General features: G+C 40.4%; 1 protein-coding gene across 10 annotated transcripts in view; it reads right to left on the reverse strand.

Annotated features, from left to right (window-relative positions):
* CALD1 (caldesmon 1) overlaps positions 1-16,503 on the reverse strand; it is a 180,721-nt gene that overhangs the window by 85,994 nt on the left and 78,224 nt on the right. For 9 of the 10 annotated variants that reach the window (XM_024737948.1, XM_024737938.1, XM_024737939.1 and 6 more), the window contains one exon: positions 7,419-7,530. In XM_024737948.1, coding sequence (XP_024593716.1) covers positions 7,419-7,489 — 71 coding nt within the window. In that variant the 5' untranslated portion in view covers positions 7,490-7,530. Of the gene's footprint in view, positions 1-7,418; positions 7,531-8,201; positions 8,474-16,503 lie in introns of those variants that run through there. The other variant, XM_024737941.1, reaches the window with a different exon arrangement.

Below are 16,503 nucleotides of genomic sequence, written 5' to 3' on the forward strand. Positions count from 1 at the left end.
ATGCTATATTTAAAATAAAGACATATAATTAATGAATTAGAAAATTAACTTCATAGCTACAATATGTGATTTTAAAATCCTCATATAGCAATTATATTTGTGTGGTAGACTTATTTGTGACTACAAGTTTTATTTCTTTCCCAACTTTAATAGAAACATCTTAGCAAATATTCAGGTCAGTATAGGAAAGAAGCTTTGCAGAAAGGATGCAACAAATCATAATGACTGAGCTGACAGATGAATGAAAATTCAAATTCAGTAAAATATTATTTTGTACCAAAGGCCTGCCAAAACATTAATATGATTTTAATAATAACATCTAACATTTATCGAGTATATACTGTGTGCCTGTAGTTGTGTTAATTTCCCTACATCAGTTAGTTAGCTTAATTCTTTTTTTTTTTTTTTTCGGTACGCGGGCCTCTCACTGTTGTGGCCTCTCCTGTTGCGGAGCACAGGCTCCGGACGCGCAGGCTCAGCGGCCATGGCTCACGGGCTCAGACGCTCCGCGGCATGTGGGATCTTCCCGGACCAGGGCACGAACCCGTGTCCCCTGCATCGGCAGGCAGACTCTCAACCACTGCGCCACCAGGGAAGCCCAGTTAGCTTAATTTTTACAATGATTCTGTGAGGTAGAATAATTATCCCCATTTTTATACATAAATAAATTGAAGCACAAGATATTTAAGTAATTTGTAATGAGGTTACCCAACTGACAGTTGTCAAAGTCAGGATTCGAACTCAGGTCTGTCACACTTCATCACCCACATACTTAACTACAACATTGTCCTGCCTCTCCCCAGGTGAGCGAAGACTGGTAAATTATGAGTCACACATACCGACTGTAAAAAAAATTCAGCACTATTTTAAACTATAATTGTATTGACTCATATATATGCCACATTTTTTCCAGATAAGAATGGAGTTATGGGTCAGCATGTGAGGTCCTTAAGAATCTAGATTTTTAATTTTTATTGAACAAGTGTCACATTGGGTAGATCCTGGACTCTTGATGTTCTACTGATCATCATAAAGTGGGATACTTTTAGGACCAGAGGAATTGTTAGGTAAGTGGAAATTGGTCCAAATATGCCATTTCCACTGTTTATAATTTGACCGTTTATAAATTGACAGAGGTAATAAATAATGTCTATTTAGAGAGAGAACAAGAGAGGGAGCATATGAATATGTATATATATTGATTCTTCGTGTGGCTGGACACAAATAAATAATTAAAAATCCCTTAGGTGAAAATTATCTACCTCATTTTCCCAGTGCCCCTCCGTTCAAGTTAGGCTGACCCTAAACAATATCAAATAAACATAGAAACCTTACAGCAATATTTTTAAGTCTCTTTCAAATGAATTACTTGAAAAAAATCTTTTAACTTAAAAGTAGAAATGTAGATGCAAATCCTAACATTTTTTTTTTTTTGCCCCCTGGAGTGATGAATTTTCTGAGAGACCTAAAGGGAAGTTTTGAGCAAATTTAGCTACTCTAATAATTTAGACTGTTTCCAAAGAATATTTTATTTAACTTCCGAATGGAAAATAATTTTCTGATTACAGAGTAACAAAAAACTGCAATTGAAAAGAGTTTGACTTGAAATTTCAAGGTCACAATGGTAAGCATTTTAAACAAAAGTGTTTTTGTGTAATCGTTGATTGGCCATGCTGTTAAATCATGTAAAAAGTTTCAGTAATAGACTCCTGGGAGGCAACTACTTAGACTCAGAGGACTTTAAAAAATTGTTTGCTTTTTTAGTGAAGTAAAAATATTTACTTTCAAATGTCTAATCCTCAGTATATTTCAGAGGCCTGTAAAAATGTATGAACGATGACAACAGCAAGAGTGCTTTCATTCCCTTTATTTATGTCTATGAGCCTCTGAATCTGATAACAACTGTACAATAGGGTCCTTTCTTCTGATCAGAAAGAGGAACTTACATTTGGGTGGGGAAAGCAGGAGCTGGGAATGCAATGAGTTCACATCTTGAAAAGTGAGAGAGCTGCTCGTGAAAACAAGCCCACCGTGGGGAAAAGTACGTCTCACTGAAGATCTCATCATGGATAAACCATCACTGCAGGTTTCTCAGCAGATACACCAAAGCTCAAAATCCTTTGGGCCAAATATAATAGAAGAGCTCAATTTGAATTGGTGTGAATTCTTCTTGCTGAGAGAGTGTGATCCTCCCTCAGAACTTGTTACCAATCACATCCTCAAAACTCTTCACTCAACAGCAAATTCCTGCTTCTCACCTTCCTAAGGTCACCTTCCTAAGGTTCCTGTATCCTCTGAGAAGTGTAGAAAGAAAGCATTTTTGGGGTACTTGTTGAAAAGGAAGAGAGATGAATATGACCTCTTTGAAAATGCATCCCTTTCCACTACGTTTTCCCCTTTGAAAATGTTGTATTCCCCGATGATATAAAAGGACATGCATGCATAATCCAGGGTAGATGATCAGGAAGAGATTGGAATGGAAACAAGTGTATCAAGTGTTGATGAAGATGTACGTGGATCAGGGGAAAACACGTTAAGAAGCACTAAGAAATACAGAGACAAAGGTAGAAAGGGATTGAAATAAAAGAAACAGAAAGGGAAGCTGAATATACCCATTCATTTTGTATTCCCATGAGATAGGTGAAGAATAATAGACAGCAAAACAAATTATTTGCTTGTTCAAATAAGTAACTGATTCAGAAATACAGTTTAATTTGAGATGTGTACAAATAGTATCTTTTGCCTAGAAACAAAGCATTTAGGATTTTCACTGACTACCTGCTCCATCCGTTCTGCCTGCTGAAGTTTTTTTCTTCCCCTTTTAGTCAAGTTGGCTCTAAAGTTACTAATTCATCTATGATATAAGCTTTGTGACTGTTGGGACACTGCCTGGACTGGTGAGAACTCAGCCCTATGGTTCAGTTTACTATTTTGTACCTATTCAATACATTTTTTGGATGACCGAATAAAAGATGCATCGGATGAAGAGCAGGACAAAGAAGGGAAGTATATTTTTGATTTAACCAGGTTCCCAGGCTAGGCTACGGCGGGCTAGGTGATGTGAAACGGACTGGACTGCAGACCCTTAGAATGAGGTGTGTCCACAGGAGTCTCAAGGCAGCTGTGATGCAGTGAATGATTGTCAGTCCCAAACCCAGGAAAGCTAGCATGGCCCAAAATGTACAGTGAGGTTTTTCAATAATCTTTTTAAAAGCTCTATTTCTGAGGAATAAAATGTATAAGAATCTAGTTTATTTTAATTTGTGGCTATAACATCTGGTGAGAGTACAGGTTTTAAGTTATTTATCATTGCAAAGTAGAACAGCACCTGCTCGTCAAGCTCAATAACAACTAATTAAAATAACAGGGTATTTTTATTTGGAAAGGCTTTGTGGGTAAGAAGTGGACAAGTCAACAGTCTCTTCTCTGTGTTACCGTTTCCCCCATGCTCTCTGCAGGGGTACAACATACAAAGGGCATAAGCCATCTTTAAAAATTATCAGTGAATATCAGAGTACATATTACATTTGAGGATGTAAAAGTATAGCTGCTTGATACAGTGTAGTTGCTTTTATACAGGTTGAAAAGCATTAAGCACACTTTTCCCATTTCTGTCATTCTGCTTCTCTGTCCTTGGTGCCCCAAAATAAAGTTTGAAGCAGAGTAGAAGCCCAATAAAATTTTGTTGAATGAGTGACTGAATGAATGAGCCTGCAGCTCTGAGCTTTGGGGCCACTCCAGATCAAGGCTGAGTTTTTTCTTTTAGTTGCATAAATCCAAAGGAGAGTCCATTTTGGCCCCAGGTATTAGGCGTAAGGTCACAGAATCTCATTTTTCAAAATGGAAATCTGCCTTATTGTTTTATTTGTTTTTAAATAAAGTAATACATGATCATTGTAAAAAATTAGACAATACTAAAAGCAAAAGGAAAATAAAAATTGTCACCAATCCCCCACTCCTGTCACAGATGAAGAAGCCAAGTTCTAAAGCTAAAGGAAGAGGGACTTGCCCAGGGTCTTATATGCCCTTTATCTTCAGATCAAAGCCAAAATTTTAGATGGCGTTTAATTTCTGGTTCTGGACATCTGTTTCCTGTACACACCCTGAAATTTCCCATCAAAGTTGGCTGGACCATAAAGCCTGACCTTCACTATTCCCATAAATGATCAGATTTTACAAAATCCTAAAGGGTGAACGTGGACTTGCTTAACAAATTCCAGAATAACAGGACTAAAGTGTTCACCTTGAAACATGAAAAGGTGAACTTAGTACAAATATAAGGAAGTACTTAAGTATTTCTCTTAAAAAAAAGAAAAGAAAGAAAAGGAATCAAATGAAATACAATATCCCCAAAGAATTAATACAGACAGAAATGTAAGTTAAACAAGTGTATTATAAATTTACTTTAGGTTATTAAGGGTACCTAACTAAGCTTCACTGGGTACATTCTTTTTTAAGATTGACTTTAAAGAGAGACATATCCTTCCACACAAAACAAAAAACTGGAAGGAATGAACCACGTAGATGTGTGGAAAATTCTTAGGCAAAATCCTGGTTCTAAAAGAACCTAGTTTATTCCCTGTAATTACAGTATGGGTATAACCACAGTAAGTTAGTTCTATTATTCCTCTCACGTTGAGTCCCTGTTTCCCAATTCACATAGCAAACAAAGAAGCTGAAGATACTGATCTAGCCTGATGCCCAATTTCCTGTCCCTATTCCTGAGTCCCCCAAGCCCCAATTCTGTTAGGCCTGCCCCTGCACTCTGGCCTGGTCTGTTTTCTGATCCTGCTATACTTTGGATTTCTAGCACACCATGAGGGACATAAAGACAGAAACTATGTCTATTTATATTTCCCCATTTTTTCTCACTGTTCCTAGCACAGCGCTGTTGCTGAATAAACATTTGTTGGGAACAGTATTTTATAGACTTTCAGGAGAAACTGAGGTCACATAACACATCATTGGAAAGGATAAGAGGTATGCTCCAGTGGGCCTGGACACCACCTACAAGGCGTCAATGTACGCTCAACAATGGGCGCCCCATACTCTCCCTGGTTCTCCCCACTCGCTGAGTTTGTGTCTCCTTCGACGGTTTCCATTATGTCTTTATGACCTCTCACTCTCTCTCTCCACTTGCTTTCATGCCACTATCACTACCATCCATTTTCTGCTTTTGTGCTACCACTGCCACACTGAGTGTGCCCAAACTGACTCCTCTAATAATAATTTTTCTCCCCTTTTGAACAAAGATTGACAATTTCTATCTCCCAATGCCTGGAGGAAATCTCCAATTGGATGTGGTTTCTACCTGAAATTGAACACTCTCCCCATGCCCACCCAAGAATGGAATACTTCACAGTTTCCCTTTCCAGCTCCTCAGACTTACATTCTGTGGGACAGTCTGAGTTTCTCCATCTCCTGAAAGATTTGCTAATTCTCCCTCTAAAGACGCTCATATTTGATCTTCACTTCCATATTTGCTGCCCTGATTCAGCCCTCATCACCGTGTGCTCAATACTAACTCTTCCAGTACGCCCACACTCTAGCCCACTGTAGGTAACGCTCTCCAGTACGCATAGCTCCCCTGCTAAGTCTCTGTCTGCTACCTTTTGTATGAAATAGAAACACCCAAGATGTACGAGTCTAACTCATTCTTCCTTAAGCACTTAACAGGTTTCTTGCACCGGGGTTCTTATTTCCACCTCTGAGCTTTGCAGATGTTACTCCCTCCTCTACATGGCTCCCCTTTTACTCTTTGTCATCACCATTGTTACTCCCTCTATGGCTCTCCACTTCCAGGGAGCTTTTCCTGACTGGTTTCATCACAGGATGATAACTGCCTTTTCTTTTCTTGGTATTAATTTTTAGTTCTGACTATATTGCTCTGTTGTTTCTTACTTGTTTAGCTAATGATAATGGTTAAAAAAATAGTAGCATACCATTTATGTGTCAGGTACTAGGCTAGGCCATTTATGAAGTTCAATAATCTTCACAACAACCACAGAAGCTACATAGATATTATGCCTATTTTAAAAATAAGGCAGCTGTGGCGTAGCGAGAAGTCACTTGTGCATGGCCACACAGCTCATAAGTGACAGTTGGGATTTGAACCTACAGAGGCCAGGTACTGTTCAGGGTACCATGTGTCATATAGCAGCCTACTCCGACCAAGTTAATCAAAGGCAGTAATTTTACCTTCTTCTTTTGAATTCTCCATACCAATAGGTAGATCCTATGCTTCAAATACTTTTTGTTGGGCTTCCCTGGTGGCTTAGTGGTTAAGAATCCGCCTGCCTATGCAGGGCATACGGCTTCAAGCCCTTGTCCGGGAAGATCCCACATGCCACGGAGCAGCTAAGCCCATGCACCACAACTACTGAGCCCGTGTGCCACAACTACTGAAGCCCATGCCTAGAAACTGTGCTCCACAACAAGAGAGGCCACTGCAGTGAGAAGCCTGCACACCACAACAAGGAGTAGCCCCCACTCGCCGCAACTAGAGAAAGCCCACGCGCAGCAACGAAGACCCAACGCAGCCAAAAATAAATAAATAAAATAAATAAAAATTTTTTAAAATTAAAAAATATATATATATTTCTTGTAAGTGTAAGTTTCTAGTTTTCTTCTGCAGGATCACTAAGGGGTCATCTTACTACCATCTTTTCACTTGCGCACTGGAATTACTGAGGCAAAATTGATTTGCTTTTAAGATCATTGTTTAACATTTTTCTTCCTGTGAATGCCTACTCTGCTTTCTCAAAAGAACATCTGAGTTAAGTCACATTAAATGCCAATGTCTTTTGCTCTGAGGCCTAAAATTTTAAAATATGCATTTATACCCCTTGCCCCACATGTTACTGCTTCATTTCCCCAACCTGCCCTTGTAAGTCACCACAACAGAGGCCTCACACAGCATAGCAGCTTCCAACTAGACTCAGAATCTCCACAGTACCACACTCTACTGGCTATTAACCCATAATATGTGAATTACTGGATTTGGCGGCTGTTCTAATAAGAATAAAACTTTGTCATAAGATCCATCTGGGTCTTATTGCCTTTATTCTTTTAGAGTGAAGACTTCCATTTCCAGAATGGTTTCAACATTCAATATTTGTCATTTCAATATTGTAAGTGCTTTTAAAACTTTTATCCATACACTGCTTTTGTCATTTAAAAAATTCTAATATGAAAGACAATGATTCAGTGCAACTATTTGTTTCGTCTGCAATCTCTCTTTTTCTTGATGTTTGTTTGTGCAGAATTTAGAGTCTTAACAGTTTGGAACATTTTCTATAACTGCTTTCGCAAACAGTTCAGTGTGCAATACATTTGGCCCTTGAGGCTGAGGATCTTTGAGGCCTGAAACCAATATTGTGGATAACAGAATAGAGATACCTTTGAACCCAGATCCTTACCTTTCTGCTTCCAGACGCATCTCTTCCCGCTTTTGCCTCCTAAGTTCTCTGCGACGTTCAAAATCATCCATGGTATGGGTTCAGATTTAGGGAGACCAGATAATGTCTGGATCTAAAGGGGAAGAAGTAGAATCAATATCATAGATGAGTTGGAGGATTATTTCCCATGAGTCGCCTCAGCCCCTCACCATTTTTTTATCCCCTTTTCCTTTACTCTTAAGAAAAACACCTTAGAAGATGAGTGAGGTAGCCAGTGATCAGTTTCTGCCTCCCAAGCCAAGCCTTGTCCTTTATGTGTTAAATTCAGTCTCATTCATGTAACTATTAGAGACAAATAAGTAAAATTCCAGGATCACAGTTAAAAAAAAAAGGGGGGGAGACAGAGAGGTCTGAAGACTTGAAATATTGCTGGGATCACTTGAGAGCTACTGAATGGTTTTGTTCTTTGTAACCTGCTGAACTACAGACAAAAGTTATAAAAAAGTGAACAAAGAAAGAGGAAAGGAGAAAAAGAGTGAAAAAAAAAGAAAAGTGGCAAGAAAAGGAATTTGTAGGAACTAAGAGAAAAGTAAAAGTAAAAGAAAGAAATAATATAAGTATCCAGGCACAATTTGCACATCCTAAAAGAATATTAATATCAGAATGATAATAAAGACCACAGCAATAATACCACGAATAAACATAATGCAGCAGCATTTTTAAGAGCAGTTACATATGATCAAACTGTTTTCAGAGCTCAAAAGTAGCAGCTCTTTGTAACCCAACCATTTTATCCTTTCCTACCTCCTCCGTGATAGTTTTAATCCCAGAAAGATCTTCCCTTTCCAGCTCTTCAACTGAGGATTCCGCTTTTCCTGCGTTTCTGTGCCATGGAGTCAAGTATTCCAGAATTCCCCTGCAGCCCCCAAACCCAAAATGACTACCAGAAAAGGGGAAGCGGGCTCTTTTTGTCCTTGCTTTGTTTACAGAGCTGTCAGTGGTTAGTTAAACTCGGCCTGGAATCTGGCATTTAAGGCCTGCTTGAAGATTGTTTCCTGTGTGGAGCGGGAGGCCTCCACTTCCTCTGGAATCCTAGACTCTCTGCTGCACTCAGATCACAAAAAATATTTTCCAGCCCTTTCTGTGCACATGAGACGAGCCATTTGCCCTGCGTAAGAAAATAGGGAGACGTGCAAAACCTGAAGCCATCCCCTAATGGCATCTTTGTGTGAGGGAGTGAAAAGCAAAACTTAGACTTTGAAGCCTAGTTAAGAAACCTTCTTAAATTGTCAGATTCTTTTATTTTTCAAGCATTTTTCCCCTTAAAAAACCCACAAAAACAAAAATAAAATCTCAGCCAACCAAAACAGAATTATACAACGTTTGAATGTTCCCCCCCTTCTTATTCCCTAGGGTATTATTTATACTGCTTATAAATCCTTTACAAATTCAAATTTGGGTGTTTATTTGGGGTTTTTTTTATATTACAGTGTTTTTCTATCTAACTCTCAGAAAGAGTACTTTCCAAGTACTTTGTTAGTTATGAAGGAAAGAATCAGTTTTCCTTTTTTAAAAATTATTCCATCAACCCTGATAAAATTTCTTTGTATTTTCTAGTCTGATCTCTCCATAGTTATCAGAATGAAAAAAAAAAAAAAGTGATTTGAGGGTCTCCTGAGAGGCTGTTTGTCTCCCTGGGGGGGGTTCCTGTTCTGAGCGCAGTGCAGGGTGCATGAGGACAGCCCTGGGGGCAGTGGGACCAAACCTCGATGACTTGAACCCTGGGTGCAGTGAGAGCAAAGGCTTCTCGTTCCTTTCTTCAGTAAAGTCTTTTGTTGTATATAAACCACTTCTGGAATAACTATAGCAACAGCAAACAGAAACGGGAGAAAGAGGTTTGTCTATAAGCAAACAATTTCACTTTTCTTAATTTATCCAAGTAGCTTGAAGAGCAGCCTCTAAGCCTCTGGGTCTCGCTCCAACCTCATTAAGCCGAGGAGTCATGCTGGCTGCTTGGTAGCAGTGGCAGCTGTTGCTCAGCCTATACCTCTGGTGCAGGTGCCAATGAGCGATGAAACGAATATCTGCAAGCAGGCCGAAGATGCACACGGCTGGCCGAGCCCAGCAGCACCTTGGAGCACTCAGGGGAGGTGAAGCTGACTAACACCGTGTGGCCACTGCGGCCGGCCACGCTCACTGGCTCTCCACCCACGCAACTTCCCCCCCCACCACCACCCCGCCACCCCGCCCCTTCCCTCCTCCTTCTCCTCAGCTTTTATTACTTACTCGGGTGTTTTTTTCCTCAACCATAAAGAAACTCTACCCGGGCTTCCCTGGAGGCGCAGTGGTTGAGAGTCCGCCTGCCGATGCAGGGGACACGGGTTCGTGTCCCGGTCTGGGAGGATCCCACATGCCGCAGAGCCCGTGAGCCATGGCCCGTGAGCCATGGCCCGTGAGCCATGGCCGCTGAGCCTGCGCGTCCGGAGCCTGTGCTCCACAACGGGAGAGGCCACAGCAGTGAGGGCCCACGTACAGCAAAAAAAAAAGAAACTCTACCCAACTAGTTATCTACTCATGGAATGCTGCTGAGTGTGTATGTGAGGCACTGACGGGGAGGGAGAGAGGAGGTGAGCGCCATATGAAGCATCTACACAGACGGTGCCTTTCTGGGGTCTGCTTGGTGGACGTATGGCGGGTGTACCTGAGGGAGAAGAGAAAGCACGTCTGTGTACCGTGTGGTGCGGGATGACTCTCTGCTGGGGTGGGTGTGTTGTGTCTGTGAGTGGGAAGATGTGTGTGCTTGTGAAAATGGCTCTTTGTTGGTCTCACACCAGGATGGAGCAGAGGTCTTCCTTAATCCTCACACCCTTATATCACAGAGCTTCTCTGAACCTCCCTGGCACTGTTCCTAAGTGAGGCGATCCATGTCTGGGGAGAATTGTAAGTGATTTTTCCCCCCTCTTTTGGGAGCAGCAGCTTCCATGGCCTCAGCTAGTAATCTCTCATTTCTTCCCCGACCCCCAGTCAATGCTGAATTCCTTCCAGTAACATTGGATAGGAAACAAACTCTCCATCAGCGAAGTGATGAAATGTCAAGGCAGAGAGCTTCCGTAAACAGTAAAGCTCACGAGTGTCACAAGTGGACAGAGTAGCCTGAAAGAGAAACGCAGGCAAAGGGATGTATGTATCAATGAATGTGACAGATGGGTTCTTGAAAAGTTTTATGAAAACCCAAATTTTTGTGCTGGGGTGCTTGTAGCCATGCTATTGAAAGAACCCTGATGTGACTCCTTTTGTCAACGGAAGAGAGGCACTTTACAAAGGCAGTTGAACAATTACCTTCTGATATACCTGTCTTTTCAATATGGGTTCTCAAATATCAGATTTTCTTGAAACAGGGCATGCTTATGCTACTGCAACTAAGTAATAAGTCGATGTTAGAGACTTCAAATCACTTAACACGCTGCCCTTCCTTTGGGTAATGACACCACGAAGCCCGTGGCCCAGCTGAATGGCGCCGTGAGTGGACCTCCTGGGTCTCACCTCCACGCCAGACATCCTGAAGCTTCCTCCCTTCCCTATCCTTCTTGCTACTTTTCCCTCTCAGCTTCTTTTGGGGGGAGGGGGAGATATTTATCAATATTTCTTCTGTCATTTCCCTTTTTATTTGTCTCATTCTCTGATACTTTTTTTTTTCCTTCTCCATTTCCCTCCATCTATTGGGAATTAAAGTCTATTTATTAAATCCAATCTAGGATTCTTAAAAAAAAATTGAGTTTAATTTCTGATGTGCATCTTTTAACCAAGAATTCTAACTATTACTATGTTTTATATTCGCAAAGCTCTTTTCTTTTTCCTTTACGGGCATGTGGCCCTCACTAGAGTTATTTTCTGTGACAAATTTATAAGGAGACCTACTGTTTCTGCTTTTGTTTGGGATGTGGTTGGTGTCAGGTAAGAAGCCCTCTTAGATGTGTACGTGGGTGTGCATGTGTGTGTGTGTGTGTCTGTGTATGTGTGTGCATGTGTGTATGTGCATGTATGTGTGGGCATGCACATACACACAGGTGTATATACAGTCGAGGCAGGAAGTGGTGGCATGCAGGCCAGTACTCTGTTATTGGCGGGAGAAATCTGTAGAGAAAGCTAAGCTCTATCTATCTTCAAATCATCATAAACTGAATGGCGAATGGGTTGGAGGAAGTCCTTGGGATTTCAGGGCAGTGCCAGTATTGGTCTTGGAATGCATCAAGAATAAAATCTATTCTGTCAGGGACTCTGAATAAGTTAATGCAACTTCCAAAAGTAACCAACATTAACTGAATATGTGCTATGTGCTGGGGCATTTTTTTAAACAATTTAAAAAAATTAATGGGGTTTATTTCTTAGTTTTAAGTTTAAGGAAATATTGAACATAAAGTACAGAGTACCCATATATTCCCTCTCCTTCACCCCCGCCCAGTTTTTTCTGTGTTTGCATTGAAATGTGTATTCCCCACCAAAAGATATGTTGAAGTCCTACTCCTCAGCACCTCAGAATGTTACCTTATTTAGAAATAGTGTCTTTGCAATGTGGTCAAGTTAAGATGAGGTTATTAGGATAGCCCTAATCCTGTATGACTGGTGCCCTTATAAAAAGGGGAAATTTGGACATAGAGACAGATATACACAAAGGGAAGATAATGTGGAAACACAGGGAGAATGCCATGAGAATATGGAGAGCCAGGAACACCTGAGGCTACCAGAAGCTGGGGGAGAGTTGTTGAACAGACCCTTCCCTGGGGTCTTCAGAGGGACCCTGCTGACACTTTGATTTCTAGCCTCTGGAACTGTGAGATAATAAGTTTCTGTTCTAAGCCACCCAGTCTGTGGTACTTTGTTACAGCAGCCCTGGCAAACTAATACAGCCTATTATTAAAATCTTGCAGTGGTACATTTGTTACAATTAATGAACCAATATCAATACATTATTATTAATTAAAGTCCATGGATCACATTAAGTTTCACACTTTGTATTGTACATTCTATGGGTTTTGCTAAACGCAAAATGTCACGTATCCACCATTATAGCAACAGACAGAATAGTTTCACTGCCCTAAACAGTCCCTGTTCTCCTTCGAGGCATCCTTCCCTCCCTCCCCCACTCCAGCCCTTGGCAACCATTGCCTTTTTAAAAACTGTTTCTATAGCTCTGCTTTTTCCAGAATGTTGTGTAGTTGGAATCACAGAGCATGTAGTCTTTACAGACTGGTTTCTTTCACTTAGCAATATGTATTTAAGTTTCCTCCATGTCATTTTGTGGCTCGGTAGCTCTGCTGGGCCATTTAAAAATATGTGTTCTTATTTTATCTATCTATTTTATAATAAATCTGTGAGGTAGCTATTATAATCCCCATTTTAAAGAATTTCAAAGTGTGTGCTCTTAACCACAATAATATTCTTGAACTAACCCACTATTCCCCTCTAGGAATTGTTTTCCCTTTCAGGAAGTAGGTAAGGGTGCCTCCCTCCCCCACCTCCTACTGAGAAATTCTGAGAAGACTACTGTCAGTGATCTCCAGTTTAATTCATTGGATCATTTAAACTCAGGTAAGAAGTGATCTTAAAAATTATTCAATCCTCTTCAATTTCAAACCTATTTGGTTTAGTTCAGAGAATTATCATGTCTGGGAGATAACTAAATCAAACCTTGCAAATGTTTATTAAACTTCTGTTATTTTATTGTTACTTCTTTGTAAGATTCTTAAACTAGGATGATCATATCTGGACCGCTTCATTGCATACTTTTCTTTGAAATTTTAGTGCTTCTTCATTTTATACTTTCCTCCTCTTATCCACTGTGTCCTCATCTCCAGCATAAGAATTTCTCTATTATTGCAAGGAACTCTAGTCTTTCAACACTGATAACTGTTATTAGATCCCTGTTTGACTAGTTATCATTGTATACCCACTGTAAAATTACATGGTCCAACTACGTCCATGAAGCCCCACAAAAACATTTATACCATCAATTTTCGATGAGCATTTACTGAGCATTTACTATGTGCCAGGTTCTCTTCTGGGCACTGGAGATATAATGGTGAAGAAGACTGAAAAGGTTCCTGCCTTCCAGGAACTTTTATTTCAGACTTTCTTGCTCTTTTAAACTTCCACCAGGCCGATCACAGCCATCTTCGACCTTGGATCACACCCATCATTTGCTTTCTGGTTTTTGTTCTTGAGATTCAAGGCTTTGTGGGAGAAAGTCAGGGACCATGTTTTGTCTATCCTAAAGGTTTATGTTAACTTCAGTTGGGCCATCACTGCAACTCAGTGATGCCTCTCTTCATCCTGTATGTCCCGAGTGATTTCTGGGTATAACACACGCCAGCAGATTCTCCACCTCTGCTCTTCAAATTATCTTCACTCACCTCAATCCTTAAATTGCCCACTCCACAAACAGTGACCTGGACTCAGACTTAGGAGACATGGGATGACCCTCTCTGAGCCTTTCTTCTCTGTAAAATGAAACGGTTGGACAGATAACGTCCAAGGTTCCATCCTACTCCATGTAATACTACAGTTCTGTATCTGCTCTCCAATCCAGCAAAGATGGATGCATCACACATGGCATATACATGCTTCCTTCTTTCCACATTTGAGTGTTTGGATACCTCTGTGCATTCTCTTCTAATTTTCTGATTTAGAAAGCATTAACCTTCCTTTCAAGCTGATCATCCCATGGCACCCTAGATAAAATTATTTTATTACCTCTCAAATGTGTTATATAATTTTCTACCTCTGCCCCTTTATTCATACCATTCCATCCATCTGGAGTGAGAGCCCCTATCCTCTTTATCGTCCATATTCTATTCAGTTGTGCATTTCTGGCTCAGATTTCACTGCCTTCATGCCTTTCCTGAGGACTCTAGTTTGGTAGTGATATCTCACTACTTGAATATCCATCATTCATTTTGGTAATTAATAATCTACTGCCTTGCCACTGCTTATTAGTTGTTCTAACTACTACTTAAATATGTTACCTATATTTTACTTTCCACATGCTTTCATTCTTAAGATTCTGCATCTTATGAATAGATACAGTCTTTTAAAAAATCTTTTCACTCTTGCGACATAGCAGGCACTCAGAAATTGCAGCTGATTTGAACCGTTGGATTTTTATTCTCGATTTTACCATTCTGAGAGTGGAAAATGTAACTCAAGCTGATTCATCTGTGTACTTTACTGACTGATCAGTGTTTACAAAGTTAATTAAAGACCTTGGTAATAGACTATATATGAATCTCAAAAGTTATATAAACCCACATTTGCAGTAGTGGCAGTAAATCTGGCAGTGTTTTCTTTCTGACTATAGAAAATGAACTTTTGTCTTTTTCAAAAAAAATCAATTTATCAACCTGCTTTGCTCTTTTCTCAGCTAAACTGTTCATTTGGGAATCAAAAACCAAATAAACACATGGATTCTAACATACCGTTTGGACTTAACTTTAGCTCAACCTTCACCACTTTGTTCCAAAAATCTATGCTACTTAAAAAAAATGCAATCACCGAGACACATGTGTCAAGACCAGCAATATAGAAATAAGAATGAGTGGGATCAACCTGAGGAGCTCTGCCTTCTCAAGTTGTTTCTTTTCTCTCATCATTGGAATCTAGAACTCAGTGCCCTACTGAGAGCAGGTTAACAGGTTATGGCTTGTTCTTTCTTTCCTCCCCTGCTCAGTCTCTTATCATTACTTTCTCTCTACTTGTATTTCTCCATTTGCCAAACAGGAGAATGGAAAGACTTAACGTAACAAAAGTCAAGGTCTTTGTGGCCTCTCTTCCACCTTAGGAGGAGCAGGTACTGGGCATGTTAGATTTGTGAAGGAATGGTGTTTGTCTACACTGGTTTCCACACTGGGGAAGACCACACACTTAGGGACTTTATGTGTCATCTCCAAGTGTTACCACCCATTTGGAACACTTTAAGCTGTTCAAAACCCCATGGCTATCACTGACCCTCCCAAGTGAGAAAAGTAGATTCACCTCTATTTAAAGAAAGGAGACTGAGACAAATAGGGCTTTGGTATCAGTTCCTTAACCATGACCAATCAGTGGGAAACCAGGCCTGATATTTAGGCCAATCTCTAAGCCAACCTGAAAAGTTTTCTTAGAAGAGCAAGAGAAGTGAAAATTTGGAACACGGTTCCTTTGGCACCCTTTTCGAGAGCCTGAAATTCTTTTCTTTGGCAAATTCCAGGAGAATTAGGCCGAAAGACACAGAACAGAACATATCAAATCAGAAAAGGCATGTGGTCACTGCTGCTCTCTTGGTTCCTAAGGAAGAGAAAAAGCATCAAAAGGCGTGGGAGCGAATCCTACCACAGACAGAAATTCTACACCCATCTGTAAGAAATTTCTTACACCCAGGTAAGAAAATAAATGCATAGCTATGCTTAAAGAATTCATAAATGTGCTTTCTAAATGCACGCCTGATAACAGAGGTTAATTCTGATGTCACATCAGGGTGGGATCCTGACCCCAATGGAACTATTCGACAATGGGTAGGGCTGCTGAGAAAATGTGAACCCCCATTACTGGAAATAGTCTGGTAGAGGTGAAATAGCCATCTGTTTAGGGCTGTAGTGAAAAGATACTTTTTGAGATCCTAAGGCTGTGCTGCCCAATATGGTTGTCAGTTGTCACATGAGGGAGTTTAAATTTATCAAAATTAAATTAGAAATTCAGTGCCTCCGCTTCACCAGCCCCATTGCAAGTGCTCTGTGGCCACATGTGTCTAGTGGCTTCCATGTAAGACCATGCAGAGAACATTTTTGTCATCACAGAAAGCTCTATTGGACAGCCCCCCTGTGAAGCCTTCCAACTCCTAATACAAAATGACTTTACCAAGGAAAGTAATGTTATGCAGTTCAGAGACATGAAGATGTGTAAGACATGGTGTCTGTCTTCAAAGACCTTACAATCTCCTACGGAAGATGGAATACAATGAGGGGTATGGTAGGGTCAGCCTTTCAAAGCACGGATGTGCTCTTTTAATCCTCTCATTAGTAACTTCTTTGTCCTCCTGTGGAGGGTCTTTTGGATCTGCAATCTTGCTGCTCTG

The sequence above is a fragment of the Neophocaena asiaeorientalis genome, unplaced genomic scaffold (genome assembly GCF_003031525.2).
Source record: "Neophocaena asiaeorientalis asiaeorientalis breed wild unplaced genomic scaffold, Neophocaena_asiaeorientalis_V1.1 scaffold364, whole genome shotgun sequence".
Classification (NCBI taxonomy): domain Eukaryota; kingdom Metazoa; phylum Chordata; class Mammalia; order Artiodactyla; family Phocoenidae; genus Neophocaena; species Neophocaena asiaeorientalis.